This window comes from Athalia rosae, chromosome 5 (genome assembly GCF_917208135.1).
Source record: "Athalia rosae chromosome 5, iyAthRosa1.1, whole genome shotgun sequence".
Classification (NCBI taxonomy): Eukaryota; Metazoa; Arthropoda; class Insecta; order Hymenoptera; family Athaliidae; genus Athalia; species Athalia rosae.
In genome coordinates, this window is record NC_064030.1 from 1,767,703 (window position 1) to 1,794,766 (window position 27,064).

General features: G+C 41.7%; 3 protein-coding genes across 11 annotated transcripts; 1 reads left to right on the top strand and 2 right to left on the bottom strand.

Annotated features, from left to right (window-relative positions):
• On the top strand, positions 1-12,677 carry LOC105691266 (glutamine-dependent NAD(+) synthetase). 6 transcript variants are annotated; one of them, XR_007278444.1, is made up of 14 exons: positions 1-631; positions 886-1,037; positions 8,867-9,052; positions 9,168-9,423; positions 9,482-9,674; positions 9,747-9,987; positions 10,134-10,370; positions 10,451-10,566; positions 10,647-10,951; positions 11,028-11,236; positions 11,300-11,525; positions 11,611-11,911; positions 12,212-12,314; positions 12,410-12,677. XR_007278444.1 is itself a non-coding variant. In XM_012409616.3 (14 exons), exons 3-14 carry the CDS (start codon positions 8,907-8,909, stop codon positions 12,436-12,438), a joined length of 2,238 nt encoding a protein of 745 aa, XP_012265039.2. In that variant the 5' UTR covers positions 73-631; positions 886-1,037; positions 8,864-8,906; the 3' UTR covers positions 12,439-12,677. The 6 variants fall into 6 exon arrangements, 1 of the variants encoding a protein (XP_012265039.2); XR_007278442.1 differs by having other exon boundaries at positions 4-631; positions 8,864-9,052; XM_012409616.3 differs by having other exon boundaries at positions 73-631; positions 8,864-9,052; positions 11,611-11,787.
• LOC105691267 (cytosolic carboxypeptidase 2-like) lies at positions 736-7,099 on the bottom strand. Of its 3 annotated transcripts, none has more exons than XM_048655437.1 (16): positions 6,956-7,099; positions 5,793-5,983; positions 5,544-5,696; positions 5,126-5,406; positions 4,913-5,059; positions 4,712-4,820; positions 4,315-4,560; positions 4,064-4,233; positions 3,835-3,997; positions 3,544-3,771; positions 3,108-3,199; positions 2,829-3,024; positions 2,609-2,729; positions 2,346-2,538; positions 2,065-2,280; positions 736-1,992 (listed from the first exon to the last, which is right to left on the bottom strand). In XM_048655437.1, the coding sequence occupies exons 1-16, from the start codon at positions 7,023-7,025 to the stop codon at positions 1,458-1,460; spliced, it is 3,111 nt and encodes a 1,036-aa protein (XP_048511394.1). In that variant the 5' UTR covers positions 7,026-7,099; the 3' UTR covers positions 736-1,457. The 3 variants fall into 3 exon arrangements, with proteins under 3 accessions (XP_048511394.1, XP_048511393.1, XP_012265042.2); XM_048655436.1 differs by having other exon boundaries at positions 2,065-2,271; positions 2,811-3,024; XM_012409619.3 differs by having other exon boundaries at positions 2,811-3,024.
• Positions 12,562-26,502, bottom strand: LOC105691265 (transcriptional regulator ovo). Of its 2 annotated transcripts, none has more exons than XM_012409613.3 (8): positions 25,452-26,502; positions 17,864-18,790; positions 17,217-17,760; positions 16,858-17,114; positions 16,531-16,775; positions 15,631-15,768; positions 15,235-15,534; positions 12,562-15,138 (listed from the first exon to the last, which is right to left on the bottom strand). In XM_012409613.3, exons 1-8 carry the CDS (start codon positions 25,606-25,608, stop codon positions 14,968-14,970), a joined length of 2,739 nt encoding a protein of 912 aa, XP_012265036.2. In that variant the 5' UTR covers positions 25,609-26,502; the 3' UTR covers positions 12,562-14,967. The 2 variants fall into 2 exon arrangements, with proteins under 2 accessions (XP_012265036.2, XP_012265037.2); XM_012409614.3 differs by having other exon boundaries at positions 14,498-15,138; positions 16,621-16,775; positions 25,452-26,499.
• Between the last annotated feature and the right edge of the window lie 562 nt (positions 26,503-27,064).

A 27,064-nucleotide genomic window follows, 5' to 3' on the forward strand; every position in this document is an offset into this window, starting at 1 on the left:
TAGAGCGTATGACGGGCCTTATGTTTACTGAATTTTTGCTCGCGGACGAAGACCATGGGGAAATATATGCGGGGGTACTTTTACAATCGCGATTTCGTAGGTCACAAGTACATGCGTGTACACGGTCACGGTTTCTTCTATCATACCGCAGTCGTGATCGGTAAAACCAGAATTTATGTCGTAGTGAGATAATCGAGAAAGTCATTCATTTTAACGATGGAAATTTTTCTCTTCCCTGTCCAATTTATACATGGATACAGTTACCATAATATGTTACTGGTACCAAGTCAGTAACACTCATATCGTTCAGCCTACGATCATAATTTTACGATACTCATTTAAAAAATCCAACGTGTGTGTCAAACGTGAATCTCATACTTTTTCTCTATCAGATAAAACCGGTTAGCTATAATTTTGTAACGGAATATTGGTTTTACTTTGACACTTGTCATGTGTCTGAGAATTTCGGTAGTTTAAAATCATCACGATTTTAACCGCGACGCAGTGCATACCGGATAATTCAATATGGCCGCTGCAGACACTGTGGTGGCTTCCGTCGTCGTCATTTGTCTGTTGACATTTGACAACTGTAGATTCAAAATCTGCCTAGATTACAACGGGATCTTGAAAGGTTGGTTACATTGTAATAATCATTCTCAGTTGCCTAATCATAATGTAATAAGTTGTCGATTATTCCTGTCGAATCGTAGAACGACCAGTGAACTAGTCTGCAGGTTATATGGTTGAATAGATGTTTATTGAAAAACTTATCTCGTACAAACATTCTCGCCTTTCACGTACATATTGGCAGTAATAGTAGTTAAGATAGATTCTTGGTTTGTCTCTTTGTTCAAGAAGAAGTATTGTCCATTTCTATTTCCGTAGATGCAAAACGGCGAATCCAAAACGAAGAACGTAAGCGATCAACACGTCGTTGCGGTGAAGGTCAATGATTAATAAAATTCATCAAGCCTAAGATTCAATAGGTGTACGTGTTCATTTAGCATACACACAATACCCCACCTCGGCATGTGAATGTAAGTAGAACTTGTCCCACTGAACTTATCTTTCATCGCTTCATTTGTCTAGCGATATTCAGGTGTACTATCTATTTCGTTGCACTGCATCAGATCAGATTAGTTGAGGGTAGAGAATCTGACGTTGGAGAGCCCCATAACTACATGGAAAAGCACGCAAATTTGTCAAGTGCTACCAATATTCACATAGGTGCACTGACTTGGACCATAGGATTAGGTGTTGCGAGAAATAATACAATTGTAAAGTTGACTCTATTAATAATACGGTCATAGGAAATTCTTATTTTAAGACAGATTAAATTTCGAACTCAAATCCAGAGTGATCGATGATCGGGTAGCATTTACTGATATATTCGATGGAATGAATTCTTGTCTTTTTAGGTCGGTCTTTCTAAAAGTAAACGTACTACCCAACCGTTACTATTTAGCAAGCGTGGATCCTAGCGTCACGTTTGCACTAAGTACACGCTTTTTTTTACCCAGAGATTTCTTCTTCTTTTTAGCTGTTCTAGGCCTCATGTTCATTGGCATTTCGTCTGAGCTGGAGCTCTCACTAATAGGATCAGCAATTAACTTTGATTTTGTCTTGGGTAGATGTGTAGCTGCAGTAACAACCAGACCCCCTTTGCGGAATTTTCTTTTGGTTTCAGGTTTTGGTTTAGGTTCTGGTTTTGGTAGCTTTGCTACCCCGAACAGCCTCAGAGAATCCACTTTATCGGACTTAGATGATGGCAGGTTACTCTCTGTTCCTACGGCGTTCAGGTTTATAGCTTTCTGGCGTTTCAATCGGGTTCTTTTCTTTTTTGCAGGCTTTGGAATTTCTTCTTCAACTACTTGAATAGGAAGAATATTAATTATTTTGGCCTGTTTTTTGAGCACCTTTTTTTTAATTTTCTTGGGCTCTCCAGAAAGTTTATGTGTGTAGTCTAATGCCTCTAATTTTTTTGAGCAAGATCTGAAATGAATTAATTAATTTAGCATCTTTGAAACGACTTAAATGTATTTCTATTCTGAAGCATTTACTCACTTGAGCAGGGTTTCGCTGTCTGTTTGATATGCTAAGGCTAGGCTAGATCCTCCCCAATAGTTGGGACTTTTCATAATCTGATTATTTTTATCCTCTTTGTATTGACTTTTATTAGAAACTCTTGTCCATAATTGGGGACGCAGTGACGTCATTTTTATTTGAACATCTTGAGGCTTTGGGAATATGGGTGATAAATTTCGAGATGTTCTGAAAATGCTGTTGAAAATACATGATGCTGCGTTTTATTCCACCAAATTGATACAGGCAAAATGATAACTTACTTGGGCTGAAGTAGGCATCTTGGTTGCTGTCTTGATCTGTGCGTTTCTTTTGGTAAAGGAAATTCTTCTCCCAATGATAAGCTGCGTGGTCTTACTATTGATGGCAGAGGCAAATAATCCTTGCAGTAATCCTTCTTGCCATCCTCATCCTTTTCTGATACGTCGGACCTTTCCATAAGATTACTCAGATTATCTGTGAAGACGGTTGTTAAATATTAACATTGTTCATTCATCCGTTCTAAAAAGCCTCGTTTGATATGTACCTTGGGGAAATCTTGATGTTGCTACAGATGATTCCAAGTAATATTCATCTCCTGATTCACTGACATCATATAAATCACTGCCTGGATCTGTGGTTGGCAGATCCATAACTGCCCGACGAGTCTGCAATATGAGAATCGAATAGACTACCGGAAATCGATAGAATCGAGCCTTCATTCTTCAATCCACTTGTATAATTTGTACCAATATTTTTCTCCTAACCGGAGGATTCTTATCCACGAATTTTTTCTTTGTAGCCCTTCGTAGCTTTCCATTGCCCTTTGCTCTTGGTAGTATTGGAGAAGGTGGCGGAACACATAGATATGGGCAGTTATCGTGCGTTTCACGTTTTGCTTCAAAGTCAGTTCTTTCTCGCCTATCTTCTTGTGAAGAACTGTCTGAGGTGTCACCCTCATCGCTTTTGTTTGTATCGGAAGTAATAATAGTCTGAATGTGCTCTCGTTGAAAAACATGAAAAATTTCACGAAATATTGATCCTACCTAGAATAATCGGTGAGATTAATATTGGTCGGTTCATCGGCACTGGACCCCTCTTTCATAAGTCTTGCGATGATTTTATTTCGTAGTCGTTCCTGCATTCACAGTTGTTTTCAATCTATAAAAATAATAATGCTTGCTTTCGATGTGATAGCTTGTGGTATTTTCCAATACATGGATGATACCGGAAATCGGGCAAATTCACGCCAGGTCCTTTTAGTAATGTTATAAGTTTGACTCACCCAAATACGTCCCCGCGGCATCAAACGTGTTTAAAAATATGTTAGTTATGATTTAAATACTTGCTGTTATCAAATGCTAATTCTTATGCATTGCATTTGATAATACATATTATAGATTTGAACGATATAGAAGCCGAAAAATATTTCAATTACATATGTGCACAAATGTATGTCGAACAAATTATGCAAAATTTCACCTTTGTTGGATCTTCGTCAGAAAAATCCAGCAAAGTCTCACAGAAAGCTTTACCAATCTGTTCGTAATCTTGTGTAGAAAAATGCGTTTCAGCTCTAGAACCAATTTTTGAGCCACTCAGCGAAGCCTCCATGGTGTAACTATTTTGTACTCCCATGAGCCAGACAACTACACGCCCTGTGCCTTCCTTTCCCTTTTCAACATGGAATTTGCAATTCTCAAAGGAGAACTAGAAGAAGCATATTACTTAAATTACCAGCGTGTCTTTGATTTAGCTTCATGTTTCACCTACCTTATCAGCAGCATTTTTGTGTAACATCAATGGGAAAACTTGTTCCGAAAGTTTTCCACCAGAACCTCCCCTCTTACTTTCACAGCCGTATATGAAAATATTGTGTCTCCTCGAATGTGCGTGTAAATCACAGTATATTGCTATACCACATTCCTCCATCAATCTACCATGGCATACATGCATTATAGTTGCCTTACAATTAGTTTGATTTTTATAATTTCAATGTTACCTGCGAATCATGAGTTTGGTGTGCCATACGGACGGATAACTTTCTCGCATCACAGTTCTATATTGTCGATTAAGATCTTTCCCAGACAATGAGCATCTGTTGTTGCCAACAATCACCCCATCAGGATTTAGCATAGGAACTAATTTGAAGATGAATCTCTCTCGTAGTTCCTACGAAAATGTTTTTTTTTTTTTGGTAATTGTGGAAAAGTTGTGAACAAAAATGCGATTTACTGAAACTCATGTTATAACTTTAGCTTGGTTCGAGTCTCCGGTAAGAAAATCGATGATCCCTTTCATCATCCAACTCGACGGTGTTTCACCGGGATGTACCCTTGCTGTTATAACGATACCCTTTTTTTTTCTTGCATCATCGTTAAACATAGGAGCAGTTATTGTTAAGTAATAAACATTGTTGCCTGCTAGGCTTCGACAGAGTAGTCGTAGTTTAGTGTATTTAGTTTTGGCAGGATCATTGATGATGGAGGCAAGGTATTCCTAGTGGAAATTAAAAATCCGATGATTCTCTCAACGCCGTTCTACATCAATTATTCAATTATTCAACTGATGTACGTTAAATTGCGTCGTAGATTTTATAATCTTTTTATTCTAGCGATGGAGCAGTTGAATACTGTCTCTTCACCCATACCTGGAGATCTGTGTATGTGTACGGGTAGCAATGCGCTAGGTATACCGTGTCCTGATCGTGTGGAAAAGACAAGTTGAATGTCAATGTGTGCTTTTCTCTTTCCTCGTCACTGTAATCGAAGTAAAGTTTGCCAGAGAATCGTCATGGCCCACAGTCGTATCGAAACATGAATCTATGATCTATTTATTGGGCCTGACTTACGAAGAATCATTTTTGTAGTAGGTAATATTATCTCCACATCTTCTCCAGCCGATAGCATGCATCGATGCATCTTTTGTAGAATATAATAGAGGTCTGAGTCCTTCGTTGTACAAGCTATCTTCTTTACAAAAATTTACGATAGACAACCTGTTTCAGAAACGGGTAATTATGAATATTTATTTGCTCGTTATTTTTCAATTGCGCGAAACCCACCTGTATATGGTTCTACTTCTGGTATTTGATATTCTGAAATAATACCACTGCATATGCCTTTGGGTGTAGAGATCTTTTCTCAAGTGAAGCTGGTAGTAAGTGTCTGTTATTTTGATCACTTTACCCAGGTTACCAGATTCGAATCTGGATTCAAATTGTAGATCCGAATTACAGCTAGCAATACCACCAAGAGATGTATCCATGCAATTCGAATTTATGTTCGAAGTATTTGTTATTGGTTCTTGTATAAAAATGGTCCCACCGATGCATGATCTACTGAACTGAAACAATTACAGTTTTGATCACTTAGAATATTTCTGCTAATTTTACTCAAATACATCGAGGTAATATTCAACAGGTTCTTTCTGCGTTTAATCTTCAACTTCTAATGGTGTCTGGAAAACTAGCTAATACGCACATAATTTGTGGCACTCATAGGGCAGTATCTGAATATCACGGTTCCTGAGTCCTCTCCGATTGATTTTGGCTTTGGTTCTTTTCCATTCGGAACATAATATGGCTCCGGAGTTGCAGGAAAATATTCTATATGACGTATTCTCTCCTGTATTACCTAGCATTTACATATAGATTCATCGAATGGGGGAACTCATTACAAGCTCATTACTGGCTTTATATTGAAGCAATCTGAACGATTGACGAACTTTACCTGGCACTCGGTTGGCCATCTCGCTTCCTGTGTTATACCATCGATACCCGAATGGGTATCTGGTATAGTTGGAAATGCATCTTTGGAATCGCGATATCTTGCAACAGTTGCAGATAGATTTAAAGCAGTTTCTATATCTCTTCTTGTAATCCCAAGACGACCTTGTAGACACTGGCTTGTAATGTAACCGTCTGTGGATAAAGTAGTATTGAACAGTTGATTTCTGAATAAGCATTTATCGTAAAAAATTATACCGGTTCATTACAACTGTATCAATTCATATTTGAGCAAGTTTGGTTTTTGGGCGGTATCTTATTTGCCGATCGTTAACTTAGCATCCTATGAATTTTGATGAATGCCAAATGAGCATAGAAGTATCTTATAAATGTGCATCTAATGGGAAGTTATCGTAGGTTTATAATTATTGTAGTTGGAGTTGACAATTTTATTGTTGCAATTGAGTTGGATGAAAGTGAAGTTACTTCGATTCATATCTTTGATTAGTAGACCAAATTGGCGCTAGAAATATTTACATGTTATTCCCATTTTTCCGATCTGTTGATTGTTCAATAAAATTTTAACTTTCCTCTGTTACAATTTATTCGTGAAACCGAATATCCTTAGTAAAATGAAAAGCATGAGGTGTACTATTTGCAATTATTCTGTGCTCGAGTGTGGCTAATTTTTTAATGCAGGAATCATATTAGTGGTAATTTTATAATAAGCGGATTAAACTTGTGATGTAGTGATTTAAAATTAATTTAACGGCAACTAGTGATAAAAACCAAATTGATCGATGACAGATGATATTATTCATAGAGATTTATGTATCGCGTTTTGTTTTTATAAGAAATGAATGGTGCTGCGAAACTATTTGGACATCTAGAGCTATTTCTAATGAAATATAATGGTTTTATTTTCATTCCCATTCCATATAATATTCACCAATTCTTTCGGTACGTTCGGATATCATTCCGCAATAGTCTGGCATTGCGTTTTTAACTTGGAATGATAGGATGTTATGTAAAGATGCTGAAAAATGGACATACTCTCTCTACATTCGCTGTTCTACCTATATACTTTTAATAAATTAGCCATAATCATAAACAGGCGATTTAGCTTCATTTCAATTAATAAGGCATCTATTTATGCAATGAACTCACTTGGGATTGGGTGAATTGGAAATAAAGCTGCTTGGAGTTCTTTGACTCTGCTGTTTACACCAAAATCCATTTCGCAGCGCTTCAACGCCAAACAGCTTGAATAACTTGACTAACATTATAGCGTCTGCATTTATCATTATAGTTCTTGGGCTCCTCTAGATCAAGATATCATTTACAGTAGTACACATTTCCTATGACCAATATTCCCAATCGTTATTGTAATTTTATCGATAAAAATATATTTCACTCGGGCTGTTCATTTTTTCTGTTTGATATTGTATAGATATGTAATCAGTCCATTACTTTTTCTCGTGTCCGCTAATCATTGCAGACTAGAAAACGATCCCTTGAGTTTTTGTTATTTATATGGTCATCAGTTTTAATCTATACGTCCATTTATCCATTACTGTGTTTATTCTTCATTGTTTGTATTTCTACTCATTTTTAATTATTATTTAGGGATTTGGTATTCTGCTTTTCAATTTTAAAAACTTAGATTTTGACTTTATCACAACTTTTATTTTCGAAAAAATTAATTAAGTCAGAAAAAAATTTATCTAGAGTTTCCAAGTCTATTGTCAAATCAAGCTGTTAGTCTTTGACTTTACACTGAGGCTTTCTAGTGGCAAATTAACTCTTATCCGGTTTTTCGGTCTGTGTATAACTATTCCCTAACAACCAACAACGAGGGTGGAGTCAACGGTTGCTTGGAGAGCTATTGCATCGGTATATGTAATACGTATACAAAGTACAAGGGAAGCTATTGATATTCGAAAGGTCCACTTTGATAAGATTCTAAGCTCCTGTATTTCCACATAGTCGAGTTTAATCGTGATCACCAGGTAATGTGTATTAAATATTACGCAAGTTTCAGGGAATTAGATTAATCATCTGATACAATTGATTACTTGACTTTTTCGCTTCCCAGTATTATTCCCTACAACTAGTGATCGGTTCCAGACAAATCATGTACGTATGTGTTACTATCTGACAGTTCCTCACTTTGGTGAAATGTTTGTTTGGAAGAAGTATATATTCTAGTACCAGTCACCGTCAGGTGCTTCTTTTCTGCCAATCAAATCTCCCCACTTTCGAACTTTTTCCTCATAGTTTATTTTTACCTTGACGTATTTGTTGTTCAAAGAAGGTTCAATTTATATTTATAGATCAAAATAATAACAGGTGTTTTACGCACACAACGTTTTTCGATTATCTCGTGCGTCAGCAAGTGGGGATACGAGGAGCTTTAAATTTTAAAGTTCAAAGAAATTTTGAATAATTGCGAAAACAAATCATGATTGATTACTTTTACTAATTTTGATGGGGCTGTTTAACTACTAATTTCATTCGCGTGTGTTTCTCGATTCCGAGGAACCGAGTTTCTCACTTCTCGTAATAAATGCATCAGATTCAGGTGCAGAGTATGAATTGCATTTGAATTTGCAATCATTTGAATGGAATTTTAGTGTTTACGAACTCTTTGCTACCATATCTTCGATTCTCAGTATGTAATTTAATTGCAACGTAGATGCACAATCGCTCATTCTAGTCATTCTTGCCAGTCAGAGGCAGACTAAAGAATATCAGATTTCGAATCACATGATATAACTTAAAGCAGTTGAGTCTGCACGGCATTTGTTAGAATTCCTCTAAAAGTATAGAGTATTGATCAATCAGATTCATTAGAGTACAAACCAAAGTGCAGGTGGCTTTTTCTAGGACTGCATATCGATGGTTCTCTTTTTACATTAGTCCAGGTGAATTCTCTATTCCCTTTTTTTTTTTTCGAAACTGAAATATCAAAATTACGCAAAATTTAATTTGATCGATGATTACGACTCTCGTTTAGGCAGCCCACTATTTTTTTTTATTGTTCGGCAAAGTTTGATTGGGAATTTTTTCCTACAGCAGTAAAATTGCAGACCGTATTCAAGCTAATTAAACTATCAACATGGGACGAACGGTGACTGTAGCAGTTTGCACCCTGAATCAATGGGCGATGGATTTCAGTGGAAATTTGGCAAGAATATTGCACAGTATACGAGAGGCCAAAGAGTTGAAAGCAACTTACAGAAGTGGTCCGGAACTTGAAATAACGTAAATTCATCACAATGCTCAATGATTTAATGACCTGATTAATAGAAGAAACAAAGACAAAAAGTGAATGTTCAGGCATATCAGTGTAATTCATAATACACTTTGTTGTCCACAGTGGTTACAGCTGTGAAGATCATTTTTATGAGTCTGACACACTCCTACATAGTTGGGAGGTTTTGGCAGAACTATTAAAATCTCCGCTGTGCGAAGACATATTAATTGATGTCGGTATGCCTGTTATGCACAAAAATGTCAACTATAATTGTAGAGTAGCCTTTCTCAACAAAAAGATAATATTAATCAGACCAAAAATGAAAATGTGTGGAGAGGGTAACTACAGAGAGTCCAGGTGGTTTTCGGCTTGGACCAAGGTGAGCTTACACACCAGCCGAATCGTGGCGAATAAATATTGATGCAAAAATATTACAGGAGCGGACAGTCGAAGATTATTTTCTACCTAGAATGATATCGTACATAACTAATCAAACGGTAGTACCATTTGGCGATGCCGTTATTTCAACAAGAGATACCTGTATAGGCTTTGAAATATGCGAAGAGCTGTGGAATCCGAGCAGCAATCACATACCCATGAGCTTGGATGGAGTGGAAATAATTGCTAATGGTGAATATCATCAGGGGGGATGGTAATCGGAAGTTATAATTTACAGGATTTCTTTTCTTCTCACTATTCCAGGAAGTGGGTCGCACTTTGAATTGCGCAAAGCGTATGTTACCGTTGACCTTGTTAAATCAGCTACCCTAAAAGCTGGCGGTTGTTACATGTTCAGTAACTTGAGAGGATGCGATGGCGCCCGAATTTATTTTAATGGTGGATCCAGCATTGCTCTAAATGGTCAAATATTAAATCGTGGAAAGGAATTTGCATTACAAGATGTTGAAGTTACCGTGGCAACTTTTGACTTGGAAGATATACGGTGAGTTTAACTGATCTGATCAAACCTGGATAGAGTTATTCAGGGATCGAATCAAACTGGCCATTCCACGCGCCGCGCGAGTCAGGCGTGTGAATTGTGTCGGTATAAATATACGAACGAATGAACAAGAGGATCTTCTATAACAGGTGTTATAGAAATGGTATCAGATCGAGAACGCACTTGGCTGCCAGGAGTCAACCTTATCCTCGAGTGAAAGTTGACTATTCCTTAACTTCAGAGGTATTCTCTTGTAATCGTCCAAGTATTCCTATAGAATGCAGTTACTACCCAGTAGAGGAATCTGAATCTTTGGGCTGGCGTTACTACACGCCCGAAGAGGAAATCTCAATGGCTCCAGCTTGTTGGCTGTGGGATTACTTGAGGTACAGACAAGTAATACTCGGAAATTATCATGGGAAGTAAGAAGATTATGCGCGTTTAACTTCCTCTTATTTCTTTAAAGGCGATCCTGCCAGGGAGGGTTCTTCTTACCCCTCAGTGGAGGTGTAGATTCGTCATCGGTAGCGTGTTTAGTCTACTCAATGTGTGATATGATCGTTGACGCTGTTGATAAAGGAGGTACGTCATTCCGTAGATTGAAGCATTAAAAAATGATATTATTTCACCAGCCCTCGATCCATTTATAAATACGATTGCAGATTCGCAAGTTCTTTCGGACATTAGAAAAATCGTGGGAGACAGCGAATACGTCCCCACAGATCCCAAGCAGCTGTGTAATGTTATTCTGTTCACTTGCTATATGGCGACCGAAAATTCTTCTGCCGAAACTAAGGCTCGAGCTGCTGATCTAGCCAGCCAAATTGGATCATATCACCACAGTATCGTTATCGATTCAGCCGTCTCTGCAGTTCTCGGTATATTCCAGCAAATCACTAAAATGGTACCAAAATTTAAGGTAAAAGGCGGATCGCCGAGGGAAAGTTTGGCCTTACAAAATATTCAGGTGCGTTTGATTGTAAATCGGTATATTACGCATCGCTAATTTTATTATTTTAAATCAATTCTCATGTAATTTGCAGGCGCGCTTACGAATGGTTATTGCGTATCTATTTGCTCAACTAATGTTGTGGGTGAGAGGTCGACCCGGGGGCCTTTTAGTATTGGGAAGCGGAAATGTGGATGAGGCTCTCAGAGGCTATTTTACTAAATATGATTGTAGTAGTGCTGATGTAAATCCGATTGGTGGTGTCACCAAAAATGATTTAAAGAAATTCCTTGCCTTTTTCAGGTAATCGAGTGCGAATCTGTATTTGGAGAGAGAAAATGTAGAAAAAAATTTCATTTTCAACAGAAAGAAGCATAACATTCACGGACTGGATCAGATCATGGACGCTCAACCCACAGCTGAACTCGAACCTCTGCTGGACGGTCAGTTAGCACAGCTCGATGAAGTTGACATGGGTATGACCTATAAAGAGCTCGGAACGTTCGGTCAACTGAGGAAACAGTCTTGCGCTGGACCATTTTCTATGTTCTGCAAATTGGTGCATATGTGGGACAACTGTACACCCAAAGAGGTAATTGTTACTCCACTATTCCGAATGTGGATAGCAAGTACAGTTTCGTGATACTCCAACTTTTTTCTCCACATGATTCAATTAGGTTGCTGATAAAGTGAAGCATTTCTATCGTTGCTACGCTATCAATCGTCACAAAATGACAGTTTTGACGCCATCGTGTCACGCTGAGACATATAGCCCTGATGACAATAGATATGATCATCGACCTTTCCTTTATAATCACACTTGGAAGTGGCAGTTCAAAGCCATTGATGACCAGGTGAGTCAACTTGAAGATGCGGAAATATACGAAAAATGTTTTTCAGTCGGCGCGGGTGTTGCCAAGAGGCAGCGGGGACTTGAGGCCGTTGAGTCTCCACTGCAAACTTGTTCGATTATTGATAGTAAGGCTTTTATACTTTCTCGTGAAAAATAGAAGCACGTAGTTAGCGCGCCGGTTGGTTTTTAAGTATCTCATTTTTTTCCCCCAATGTCACCTTATCGCTGCAATTAGCCCGTGCCTGAATAAGACAAAATCCCCGTCCAAACCGAAGCACAGTTTTTTAATTCGCTCCAGTACGTTGATCACTTTTTGCTCTGCCTGAACTTTACCATCGTACCATATACGTTGAATGATAATGTGTAGTCTGACTCCCGACTGACACGTCTTTGCGCACGTAATTTCTATTGCCGATCTATTCTAGCTCAATCGGATGTGCTCTGACGATGAAGCTTCGAGGGCATCAAATAATGAGCCCGGTATCCCTTCAAAACCGAATTTCGGAAAAACGTGGCTCAGTCCATCTAGTAAGCACGGAAAATTCAGGCGTATAAAAAATGTTTGCCTGTATTCGATATGATTTTATTAACTGATTTAAGCGTAACGGTCCATTTTCTTTCAGATAAAACCCATCATGGTGTTGTTGTTTAACTAGAAAATCTGGTTAAAATTGATCAACGAAGTAGAAGCAGTTTAGTTGTTTTATCTTTTCCCAATCCGACGGATGTTAATGATCAGACAATAATAATGGCTAATAATGGAGTGGACCAAAGGTTTTATAATGCTTAAATAAGGTTTTTTATTATCTTTCAAACTTCTACATGCAGAATGCATAACCACGTTTATTGTAATTATCCATTAATAATAAAACTAAATATATAATATCGGAATAACATTTTTCGTCTAGGGTATGATACAAACATTCTTATTTTCTTTTTCTAACACGGACGTTCACAGGAGTATTCTCAGCTACAGTAAAGTCCGTGATACATAATAATATTTATTTACGTATATACTATGTGTGTAACTACAGGCTATTCGTTCGAAACATGAAAATGCTTCTATTAAAAATTAACGAAGATAAATATAATAATATATAATATGAAACAATACTGGATGTAAATTAAATAATAGATTATATTTCAGTAAATACCATAAAACAGCTTGAGTATTGCTAAGAGAGTTACGAATTTCTCATGGTATCCTACAAAAATATCCGTCGCTGCAAGGTACGTACATTTCTATATTTATGATATCCATAACAACGTTACTTCGGTATGGAAAGCAAGAGCTTTTCCTTTCTTTCTTTCTTTCTTTCTTTCTTTTCATTTCGTTACTTTCCCCTTCCCGCTCTCTGCTCTCGCCCTAAGTGATCAATATTTCTACTCTACATTATGTACACTTTTCGACAGTAACGCAAAACGCAACTTCCTCGCTGATCCGCGAGAGAAAGAGCAAGATTCGACAATAGACCCATAGCGAAATATCTAAAAATCACTCATCAATTGATTCATTTACGTAATATGTATAAATATGTACAGCGATCTTGTTCCATTAATTTCTAGTCACATCGTTGTCATCAAATTTTCTTTTCATCCAAGTCCTCTTTGTCGGCGTAGGTGAGTACATCTGATCGAAACGTCGATTGATCGGTTATACTTATTCTTCGCTCTTTCTTAGTTTGCGTAAAAAATGATTTTATTGATCTTTTAGGGTACAGTTTCTACTACTATGTATACATGCGTTTCGTATGTATGGATGGATTCAAGCACCTTGTTCGTAGACAACACCACTTATTGTTATTTTCGTTTCTTTATGTTGTTGAAAAAAAAAACACATTTTTTAATTCTTACTATTCTCCTATTCGATCTGCATTTTCAGTTGCTCTATTCTACAAAGATAGAGCATAATTGCTGGTCTTGTTACTTTTGCACCTTGTCCGTGTCTAGTTACATCCTATCATTATATGTACTACGGTATACCTATTTAAATGTATCGTAATTTGTGCGCCGTGTGCCGTGTTTCATGCCTACGTCTGCTTCGTGTTTCAATACGTGTATTTTTTTTGTTTTTACTTTACCTACCACCAAATTGCACAAATCCCCGTTTCGACTATATGTGATTGTTCAATTATTCTATATATGTATGCATGCGTCGATCCGCGTGTGTGGTGAGTGAAAAATGTAAATCAATTATTCAAGAAAATGTACGCAAAATATACACGATTCCATCAACAATCGTTATACATGACCCGGATTTAATGAGAATAGACAAAAATTATTATATTCACGTCCGGAAGTTCGCGATGATTTCTTCCCCCCTCCAGCGAATGCGATATAGATGATGAAGAACGAAACTGTGTATAGGCCTATTTACTAGGGATGATGATAATCTTAAATAAAATTGTATATCTTTTTAAATACAGTAAAATTGCCTGAACTGTAAGTCTTCTAATACGCAATAGTCACGGCGAATATTAAATTATTAAAAAAAAAAAAAAAACGCGTTGCCACAAGAGATCCTCGACGTCGTTACTACAGGGTAACACGAACAATTATCGTCTCTTATTCTGCAATTCTCAGATCAATGAATTCCCGACACGAGGGTCAAGGATCTCTCGCACGTCGCCCGCCAAGTCGGAAAGCAACGTAACTTTCCAAAATCACATCGAGTCATTCAAAAGTCTCTTTATCAGTTCGTTTGTATTGTGTATATTAATATTTATTTATAAAAAAAAAAAAAACAAAAGAAAAAGAAAGCATTCCCGAAACGTTGAATCCGAGTTTACGGGCGCTACTCGTCCCATTTTCGCTCGATACGGTTAACTTACTAATCCTGAATAATTATTAACTATAATTAAAAATTGAATACTGCGCTAAGTTACTTAATATTAAATAAAAGGCCTACCGCCCGCCCACTTCATACCGCGTCTCGACGAAAGATGTGTAAATGATATACCTATAAATTATTTCATCATTCACTCGAAATGCAACCATGAAATATGCTGGCGTTAGACTCAGGTCATTAAATAGTGTCCCTGCGATGGTCTCGCGTTCTTTGAAAACCCAGAAACGGATGATGGATGCAAAATCGATTTATAGATTTTCGAAAACTCTCCGAGCCATCGCGCCGCACCTCCACCTCTTACTCCCGTTCTTTTTCTTCTCCGTGAGGATAAATTTACGTGCGAACCTGGAGCAGCATATTGGCGAAATTGCTATTTGTGAACTTGAAGTGACGTTTGTCGTAAAATTTTAATAACGCCGGGCTGTACGGGTGTTTGTCCTTCAAGTGTAGATAGTGAACTTCCGGTTCTTGCGTGGTGTGACCACACTCCTCGCAGACGTAAACCTGGGGAAAATTTTCGACGATTAGGCTCCGAAATAACCAGACGAATATCGCCGAGTTATTAATTCAACTTCAACGAAACTTTTCAAGTTCTCTCACCTTGGTGCGGCGTTCTTTGTAAGCGTACTGATGTTGAACACCGTGAACTTTCAGACAGTGGCTCTCAAGAGAGCAACGTTGGGTAAAGCTCTTCTCACAAAGATTGCACTTGTACGGTCTGACACCTGTATGCGTTCTGGTATGCCTTTTCAGGTCGAACGTGTCGTTGAATCCCTTGCCGCAGAAAGTGCACAGATACCGTTTCACGTCGCTGTGGCATTTCATGTGACGATTAAGGAGCCGCTGAAGGCTGAAATTCTTGCTGCAAACGCGGCAAGTGAATCTGTTCGGGTCGTCGTCCTGAACAAGAGGGAAAATTTCAGTATCGAGTTTAACTCACCGTCGGAATAGGTCGAGCTCAGAGCGACCGGAGTAGCGATATCGAAATTGTCTTACCTTGCCGGGAGTCGGTCGGGCGGTTTTTTCTTCATCGCGCGTCGACGCCGCTTGTCGTTGCCCCTCAACGGCCAATGGATTTTTTATTCCGTGTCCACCGTTAACGAACTCAATCGGAACGTCGCCCGGTAATCCCAGCTGTAAAAAAATAAGGAAATTTCTTTTGTTTTTTTTTTACCGTTTTTTCAACGTCGGATTCGGCCCAGCACGGTCGGATGAAGCACTCAAGATGATCGGCATTGCATATTAATGTATGTACAGCGCACACGGGCTACTGAGAAAAAAGTTCTATCGGACGCGCAGAATTGAAACGGAGAGGGATAACACCTAGGTGGTGCGGAATGCAGACTCTTGCTTTCCGAATTCTAAAAGAGTTCAGTGGCACTTGAATACAGATGTGATTTCCATAAGGTACATATGTACGCACATCGGTACGGGTGTATGTTGAATACCTACGCCGTTCGTAATTATGCTAAACGATATGATGCCACATTGTTTTCGAAAAACTTATCGTGCGGATCTCAAAAGCTAACGCAATAAATCTATGTCACATTATTTATACAGTTTGTATACGTTGGCATTCATTGATGTCGTTCAACTTCTGGCTTCTCATCGGCAACGGCGATGTTTACATTATTCTCTTCCGTGATCGTTGAAACCTCGGCGCGAAATCGAACGCGGTATATATACACACGTGTATTTCGCGCGTTCCATCAAGATTTTATTCATCTAACGTTTCAGCGCAACATTCTTCGTATATACCATTGAGAAAAAAAGAACAGCAAAATAATCCAAATCTAACGTGCGAAGAAAACACGAGGCTGACGTGATATTTCGTCGGTTATCGCGAAATTGGGGGATCTCTTTATGCGTTTGCCTACATCGATCGAGGGTGCTTACCCGCTGCTGAAGGACGTTGACGCGCTGCGGGAGCGGAGGATCTCCGACCGGGGAAGTATGTGAATTGGAAGTTGTGGAAGAGGCACTCACGCTGGCGGTGACACTCGCAGGGCTCGGTACCTGCCCGTGGTCCATGAGGGTGCAGGGTGAAGACGCGCTGGCCGAGGCGGTGTCCAACGAACAGCTGGCCGCTCCGGGACTTGGAAGGCTTCCGCCGGCACTGCTTGCGGAATCTAAATCGAGTCCTGGAAAATAGAAGGATTCGCAACGTGGGTATATTTCTACGGTGTAAGAGGAGTACGAACGGTCGAAAGTATCGACACTCACCACTTCCGGCGAAACTGAGTCCGGGACTAAGGAGACTCTGATGGTGATGTTGATGAGGCGACGAGGAGGCTGCTTGTTGTTGCAGTTGGACTTGAATTTGGAGTTGCTGAAGTTGGGGCTCGTTTTGTTGTTGGTTGATGTGGAGAGCCAGCTCCGGACGTTCTTTGGGGAGAGGCTGGTAGCTCGATTCACCGGGAGGGTATGCGAGACTGGTGGAAAGTTTCGACGGGTTGAAGTGCTGTGAGGTACCGTAATGCCTGTAAGAATAGAAACAGACCCGAGGTAAAGTCTCACTCCGTCGTACGCAAGCCCCGTTCACGCGCTGTATTCGTTGAGAGGTCGACGATAGTTTTGCTCACCTGGAGGCGTCGAATCCTCTGGCGAGGGCGATATTGTGTTCGGGGAATGGATCGACGCTCGGTTCTACCGGCGATGTGATTTGACCGTCCTGACCGATGGTGCTTCCGGCGGAAGGCGGTGAGTGAAGAGAGTCGTCGAGTAGGTCATTGCCACCTTCGTCGGCGGGCAACCTTGGGAGGAATAGGTCAGCCGCGTCGCTAAGACTCTCCAACAGAGCCGTGTGATCGGACGGCGAACTGAAAGTGAGGGTCGCCGTGAACTGAAGGGGATCCACTACGGCTCCGGTTACCATATCGACCATCATCCCCGAGTCCGTTACGTCGTAGGCCCCGTATTGTCCGGACAAAAGATCGCCCGGCTGCAATTTGTAGGCGGAAAGATCCTCCTCTTCCTTCAGGGTCAAACCGTAAGACGCGCAGACATTTTGGAGCAAGGAATACTGCTTTCCTTCCTGCGCACCGTACTGATTTTGACCTCCGAGTTCTTGTTGTCCCGTGTCGCACTCCATACCAACCGCTGGCGAAGGTGTTAGGTAGCCGTTCCCTGAAAGACAAGAACAATGGAAAACGAGATTCATACGAAGTCCTTTTACGCCTGCGAGGGATCGGTGGATTTTCCCCTCCCTCAAACTGCTCTATATCTTTACCTTGAGTGTTTCCACTTCCGCCGTTGTACTGATTGGCGAAATTTGCCAAGTTATTGCCGCCCTTGAGCGACTCGTAGAACGGGGGCAGGGATCCCGTCGGTGGTGAACTCGGTCCGTAATTTCCTCGACCACCGTTCCCTCCGGGATTCATTCCTCCTCCCCCGGCTCCACCGCCGACGGCACCACCTCCCCCGCCGGTACCGCCTCCGAGCGACGAACCTCCGCTTCCTCCTCCGGATCCACCGCCTCCGCTGAAGTTCACGCTTCCGCCGGACGATCCGCCGCCGGAATTTCCAGAGTTTTGACCGCCCGACCCGTTACCGCTGCCAGAAGAATTCCTCCCATGACCCGCCGCCGCCTTTACTACCTGCACTACTTGACTCGCGTTCGAGACACGCATGGCCAGAAGAGGCCGTGCAATTGAGTTTCCGATCCTGCTCGCCTTGGCGCCGTCCCTGCCGCGCTCTTCTTCGACCTCACCTTTTCTCTTTGGAACCGCATAGTCGATCGGTTGTTCCTGTTCGGGTTCCCTCGTTCTCGGTACTTCTAGGTTTGTCTCTTCTCGTCTCGGGGATTGGGTCTGTGGGGGGACCCTTCTTATGACGGACACCCTTGTCGGTGGTTCGACTCTCGGCGTTTTCGGGGGTGTCTGCGCCCTCGGTAGTGTTATTTTTTCCGTAGACGGTAATTTCTCGGTAGGCGCGATCGGGGGACTGCTGTACTCCTTGCGTTCCGCCCTCGTGAGCACGTGACCTCTGCTCCCGTAAGGTACATCGCCACCGAGTATACTGGATATAAAACGTAAGGGTGGTGTGTTCGTCGGAGTGGAAGGTCGACCGATTCCCGGAGGTGGTGGCGATCCCGAAGGACTCGTGCTGCGCACGGACTCAGGGGTGGTCGCTCTGTCGTCATCGGTTCTGTCGCGATCTGAAACAATAAGAGTTGGTAAGTATGTAAAATTTCGTCTTTTTCTTTATTATTTATACCTGTAAACGTATTACAAAGAGAGTTGGAATCGCGCGTGCACAAAGTCGAATTCAGACTAGCTAGTCTAGCTACTTTCCGCAAACTCCTATCCGAGATGAATTCAATTTCAATTTCAATTCTGATTTTAATTTCAGAACACGTTAACTTTCCATGCCGGGGTCGCATTATACCGTAGTTAGAAGGTATATCATACGTATACGGTATACTTCTAACCGCGGGACGCAGACGTAGTGGTATATACCTCGGTCAGACACACGCACGCCTGGGATATACATAACGAGCTCGCTTCCTATATGTAAGTAAAATTGTCAGTTGCGCATTTATTCATGAATTCGTTCGTTCGCCGGTGAATTTTTTTTTTCATCTTACTTTACTTGTGCTTTTATTCGTTTTCTCTCTTCGCTCGTCTTATCTAGCTCAGTTCGTGTCTCGGTCTGACCTGGAGTTCGTAACTGACCCCCGAGTCGGGAAGGTCTTTATCCGTCGCCCATCTACAACCATTTTCATCCTACATATATACATACAATTCCTCGGCATCTACCTGTCGCGGATCACGTTTTCGTCTCACAACGTCGACGTCATAAACGGGTCCAGAATATGGTCTCTCCTCGATTTTCCATCTCTCTCTACGTCCGCAAGGTCTACGCGTGGATTGTCTCGTTATATTCCGGGTATATATATACATGGACTGCATCGGCGATAATAAATCTCTTCGCCGCAACCCTCGGAAATACGTCGTGGCGAAGGAGACGCGGGGCGCGACTTTTAAGATCGAGTCCCACTCGGGGAACACGACCGGTGTTTCACGAATAAGAACAAAACCAGAGGGGTAAAAAAAAAAAAAACAAATGGAAAAAGTAAAAGGTATAAAAGAAGACGAAGTCTCGGCAGCGTTTCTGCGAAACGAGAGACACGGCTGAAACCAGACTTCTTACGATACCATTATACGCGTTATTCTCCAGCGACTTTATATTCTTTTGACTTTGACAACGAATGTATAAATGTATCGATTTTTATGAATGCGGGACGAGGTCGTCGTCGTCGCCCGAGCGGAAATCGGAACGGAGTCCGCGCTCGTGTGTATGTTTCTCAATGTACACTCCGTTACAACGAGATCGAAATTTTGATTTTTCGCCGCGGGACGGAGGTGAAAATGGAAAAAGGAAATTGGCAACGCGATGGAAAAATGAGTCGACCGGTCGGTGTCTTCGTCCGTTGGACTTGCGCAAGGTAAATTTATTGCGTCATATACCTAACGCCGAGGAGTTATAAGAGAGGATCCAAAATGGCCGTGCGGCAAACGCAAACTCGAAACTGTTGAGCAATCTTCGAAAGCATACAGGTACTCGACAAACAGCTACGACGACGACGATGTTGGGTACCACTAACTAAATCCTAACTGGTCTCGCCGCGCGCTGCTTAGCTATATAAATGTATGAACGTAAATGTGTAACTCGTGATCGGGATGCTAATGTTTCTGCGCCATGGGCAGACAGAGAGAAAAAGAGAAAGAGAAAAATAAATGAGAAGAAAGAAAGAAGCACGTATACGGGAGTTATCGCAGCCGAAGAGAGACCGGGCGAGGGAGGCTATATCGCTTGGCGAGTACGTACACTTGACGACGTGACAACGTTAGCAGTACAACTTTGAGAGTCCGCGTCCGCCATTACTTGTTTAGTCAAGTAGCGGCTATACACATTATACCCGGTACATACGTACGTACGTACACCTATATATATATACCTTTACACTAGATCTTTATTTGTATAAAAGGTATAACACGGAGAACACCAAGTCCTCGTAGAGGTATACGTATCCGCGTATACGTTTTCTACGTACACACCGCACCCGTACAGGTATAATAGTGTGAAAACGCGGAGTAACTTCGAGGTCCCCTTCAGACGTCCGCGATATATCGTGATTCCTCCCTGCGCTTGTATTCCGTATGCAATGGCCAAGTGCAACCATCGCACGTTGCAAGGTATGAAAGAGAAGGAGACTAGGGTCTTGGAATTCTCGAGTTCGCGCATGCGGTGTACGTTAAATAAGGGAGACTTCGACGCGTGGTTAAGCCACGACGATGTAACTCGGATTGTATACGAAGCGATAGCCGGTACGGGATTTTCGGTGAAATTGGGCATACTGTATCACATGAGACCGTAGTTCGCTGCACAAGTGTATCGGCGGTGAGTTACGTATGTACGAAATATACTCGCTCGCACTCACACACACACATGTGTATTTGTGGCGTGCGTAAAACAGAGGGAAAATTCAGGTCAATGCCAACACCGCTTACCATTTCGCCCGCGCGAGTTCTGCGAGTATATTATAACGGGTAGAATTTTTCAGACTCGAGTAACCGCTATCTCGCGTCGATCGGGCGGTAAAAGGTATTCCTTGTATACTATGTAGCTGGTAGCTTACGTGTAAAAACAACAAAAAAAAAGAATGAACGAACTAACGCCTCGCGCTCGACGGCACCGCACCGCGCATACCGCGAGTGCGATCATCACCCTCGCTTCCAACCGTGGATTATATGCTTTGCGGATCACAATAACTTGCGGACGCATTATCATTCCGCGTGTAAGAATAACGTTGGTATGTATACGCGATTACCGCATAACGCACGTCTGTACCGTAATGGATGAACCTGCATCGGTGCGAGTTTGAAGAATTCTTTGATTTGTTCGCCGGTTGACGATCGAGCGTGTTTCTGTACAGCCGTCGTGTGGAATTTGGATACAGGGTACGTAATAATCGTTGCGCCACATAATATCGTATAGGTATACATAGAAATCGCGCGTGCGTATGGAACGGGCTCAATGTCAGCTAAAACGCGTTCGTCTAACGGCGACCTCTTCTCCTCTTCTCTTCTCTTACTTTACTCTTCTCGCGAAGCTACGACATGTTTTTCCCCTCCTCGACCACCTGTCTCTGGAGCGTTTTGCCGCGATCGCCTTCGCTTCGGGTATATGTATGGTATGTGTACGGTGGTCACGCCGGTATGCTGCAGGTATCGCGATGTATATATACATATGAATTATGGATGTGTAACCGCTCTTCGACAGAGTGTATGAAACACTGGTCTCTACACACAATGTACATTAACGTATAGGTATATTATAGTTTTATATTACGGTGATGTGTACCCCCGCTCGTCGACGATCACTGCCCGAAAGTGAAATCTGGATGCGCGAGTAACACACACTATATTATACATATACTATACCAGCGTGTGATGAATTACGTTTGGTATTATTATGCCACATCGGAGGAGCTACTCTTTCTCGTTCGTTTTGTTTCTCTATTTTACATACGTATTGTTCTCTTTTTCGTCAATTATTCTTGTTCGGATAATTTTTTATGTCAATGAATTTTCACAAGTGATGCGATAGAAAGTCGTTGTACGCCACATGTACGGTTAACTAATTTTTTCATTTCGATAAATTGCACGGAAACGACGGATCGCGACGTGGAAAATATATATACAGAAACAGTGCGGAGATGCACCGTGTTTTTTCTCTCGTTTTTTAGACACATAAGTATAGCGGTATCATGAGTGGATCGGTATCGTGTACACACGGTGTTCAATATATATCTGTGATTTTATCAATGCGAAATGAATTTCTCTCATTTGTTGTATCATCCAATGACGAAGAGAAAATTCTTGACTCGATTTTAATATAGCGCTGGAACATATACATGCCTTAAAATCACCCGAGGTACGATACGCTCGATATTATAGAAGGGCCAGCGATCCTTGTAATCCGGAGAGTATCGTAGCCATGGCCCCGGCGGATGACCGCGATAACGACCTCGAAGGCGCGTTTGGCAAGTGACTAGTCGGGCGCCATTTTTATTTGTGCAGCTCATTCGCCGGGCTTTTATTATAACCGCACAGCAGCCAGAGGTTGTCGAAGAACCGTTCGTTCATTCCTTCGTTCGCGCGTGGTCGCGTAATTTTAAAATCCCGATCGCGTGTGTGTGACGTGTAACGTACAAACGCCGGTTATATACCCCGAAGATGTGCGTGGCGTATGTATGTATACCTATACGTGCTATGTACATACACACTTTTACAAGTACCCACATCGTGATGCAGAAAATTTATGTGGATATATACATGTACGAGTACGGACGTGTGTGTGGATGAGACAGGTTGCGTATAAAAGTTTGCATGTAGCGTCTAATCCGTCCGGTAGCTCAAATCGTGTGTGTATAAATGTTGAGTATTTATAAAGTATAGATATACGCGTATTACACGTAGTATATATTCGTGTGGAGTGTCGACGGTAGTGGGGCCCCGATCCGTATGGCCACGATCTCCGAGACCGGACCCGTAAGAACTGGTCCCGGGTTTTCTTCCCCCCGAACCGCGCCCCGTTCCCGCGGCTCCACAGTCCACGGTATATATGATACCTGACCGTGAGGAGGACGAAGACGGCAATTCGTCGATGTAAAACAATTGCCACGTAAACCGGCGCACCGATTTTTACACCGTGTATTATTTCGATCCTCGGTAATTCGGATTATCGTATAACTCGTCGAAAAGATGCGCTTTTTTAATATCCAATGCCGAGAGATTTTCTCGTCGAATTATAATCTCGTGGGATCTGTATAGCGACTGCGATCGCATCTTGCAATCAGTTTCGATTGTCTTATGCGTTGGAATTTTTTGGAAATTAGGTTGGACGTGTTGCATGTTTTCGGTGCGTTAAAATCCTCAGACGCCGGGGTGAGAAGGTGAGAATTTTTGTCGCGGCGAATCCGACGAGGAGAAGATAATTAAACCGGAGGCAGCATCGGCGGCGACGACTCGATCGCGACGGAATATATATATATATATATATACGGTCAATAATTTCGCCGCGCGTCTCGTTCGTGACTCGACGGTTGTCGCTTCCCAGGCATCGAGGTCTCCGCGCTCGGATCGCATACCACAGCGACGTACAGCCGCTTGTACAGGCCCTGGAATAGCCAAGGATCGCAGTGGCGCGGGCGTCTCCGCATCTAAGGTTTCTGACTTTTTACGGGTTTAGAGGGAGCTAATTATCGAACCCCTCACAAAATCACCGCATACCAGGTGAGGCTATAGATAGATTCGTAAGAATATTATTAATCTCGTACCACGACGAGTTTCTATATCACCTAATAGAATATCCGTGAAGAATATTTTAAAGTTGATTTAGAACACTCCTTTCGAAAGCTTCCAATCATCGTATCTATTTATCATTTTTCTCCTGTTTGTCCACGAAATTTCAACCGACTCGTGTAAGTTATAAAAATTATATATACGCTGTACGTTAATGAAATAATGAATTCCCGCGATGCGAATTAACGACATGATATTCGCCTCTCGCTGCGCCGCATCGATAGGTTATATTATAATACATACACGGGAGCGTCATTCTTGAATAATTTTTTTTTTCAGGAGATGAAAAAAATGATATAAAAATTCATCGTGATAAAAATAGTGATAAAAATAAAACGTTGAAAAAAAGCGAAACCACGGAGGAATAAGTTCGGATATACGAAACGGTGGAGCGCGGCTCGTCGTCGGAGGTGATCCTCCTTTTGAAAAACCAGTTTTAGGACCATGCTCTCGAGGAGGGCTCCTGCTCCATCGACTGCCTCCACCCAACCGCCTACTCATAATACCGTTGTCTTCTTCGACTCACAAACGAACATATCCGCGGTGCACCATACCAACAGCATAACTATGTACCGCACACATCCATATACACTCCCACTTTTTTTTTTTTCATTTATTTTTCAGAAGCACACACGAGGATGATACAGGAATTAATCTTACGTCCCGGTTTCTCCTCTATTCCCCTCCAATTACCATCGTACATATATATATATACGCATGCATAATGTACATATTTATTTTTTCTCTCAGGTATACGCGCGTGAAAATATATACGAAGATCACATGTACGTCGTGTGGATGCGATCCTCGTCGAATGGTATATAATCCCGCTCCCCGCAGCAGGGGCTGGCCTTTGGCATATATAACCTTGACTTCTAATACACCTGCAACGATCAGGTGGCTGCACCTGCAGAAGTTCAGACTTTCATGGTATAATACGTGAGGTTCTGTAATGCAATTTTCTAAACTGGTTCCCGGATCGCGGAGTGCAGCGAGTTGGTATAAATGTATATATATATACACGTTGTATGTGTATACATGTATGCACATAATCATACAGTTGTCCGCAAATTCATGTACAAGTAGGCATGTATTAGAGTCGGTATATAACGTGATCGTGGTGCTGCTGCGTGCTGCAGAAAACGTGCGCGAAGGAAAAATCAACTCTAATATAACACGTCGGCTGTATATCTGAATCGAAGAAAAGATGTACATATATAAGGCACGAGTGTATATTATACATGTATCCAGTATATTCTTATCTCTTACTGCAGAGCAGAGCGTGGAATAAATCATCGATTTTACGTACTCCGGATCACGTATAGCACCGGCGCGCGCTCGGTTGTTCGGTATTGAAAGTCAATAAGATTCTCGAAATTTGAGTGGATAAAAATCGAGGTATATTTTGAAAACGAGAATGTCGATCATAAAATATATATATATACTCACATTGGTGTTTGTTGACGATTAAACTTAGCGGTTCGGATCCACCGAGTGGACTTTCCTTGCCGGAAGAAGGCGGTGGACTTTTGCTGAGATGTTGAGCCTCCTGCAGCCTGAGTTGCTGCTGGTGAAGGCGATTCTTAATTAAAAATATCTTCGGCATCTTTTACCGATTTATCGTGTACCACTGATTCCTCCAATTTTATCTATTCCTCTTCTTTTCTTTTCAAATGTCACTTCACCACGTTGATGACACCATTGGGAACCGAGACGCTCGGCTCGTTCGCGGTACCACTTCTCCTTTTTCCCTGATTTTTATACACGCCAGTCAATCGGTCTGCGGTTCTCAAAGACGACGATATCCTCGCGTCGCGAAACACCGCGAAAACTACCCACCTCGCGACTATTCGCACCGAGGGGGAGGGGGGGGGGGGGGGCTTTACGAACGACGGATAATTCGCACCCTTCTTCTCGAAGGATGGAATTTAAAGTTCAAGGCCAAGAGCGCCGCTCGGGTCCTCCGCAACGCCGCGTATCGTCGCTGCAGCGGTTTTTTTCGCGGATGAAAATTTCTCACCGCTCTCAAAACCGATTCCTCCGTTCACCGCACCGAAAGTATCTCGATTATTCTCGTCAACTCGTCGTGCGATGATTTATTTAAATCACATTCACCGATGCAAATCGAGATTAAGATGAAATCCAGCTTTTTTCATCTTAAATCATTCGTTTTACTATCCTCGTTTTTCAATGTCTCGGGGGGTTGGTTTAGCGAACCTCCCCGTTCGATGTAACACTGTGATATTATTTTATAAGACGATAAATTAAACTATTAGGTTTAAAAATAAAAAATATCCGGACGTCGCACTGTACGCGGTAAATCGATTGTTCGTAACAGAGTTTTTCAAAATTGTCGTACACATATGAATGTTTGTGAAAACTGTCGTTTATTTTTGAAAATCTTTTTTACAGTTAACCGTTATAGCCGCGGTAACTCGGAGGCGTACTCTCGACTGAATTCTCGCGAGCGACTGACGCGTCCAAGAGTTCTTGGACGGGACCCCCTGAGAGTCCGCCGGCCGTGAATTCCCCTACCTCTAACCCCGGTTTACCTGTGCGGCGGGCCGCGTTGCATTTCGGTCCTTCTTTTGCCGTTCGAAATGGCCGTACAAACTCCCGGGGTGGGGAGGAGTGAAAAGAAGGGAAAAAAGAAAGAGAGAGGGATTTACGGCGAGGGATAAAGAGGAAAATACGACCAGAATCGCTCGGCGGATCAGGGCAAACGCATGCGCGTAACGGACAAGATCGTGCGCTTCTATAACTCGGCAAGGTTGCGTGCGCTCAACCTCCGCCTCCAACCTTAGGTACCGGCATCACCGTCGTCGTTGTGTAGGTATATTGTGATCTGACGTGATAAATATCTCTATGAATACACAAGACGTATACCTATACATTATTTATTTAAACCGGTGCAGGTTAGCCGATTAACGAGTAGAGTATCGTATAATGATTGGAGTGATTCTCTTTTTCTTTTCTTCTTTCAGTTTTATCGAAAAATTTTTTTCGTCTTTTTCTTTCTCAATAAGCCGCTATACCAGATTTATTTTCGTGCCGTTTTTCAC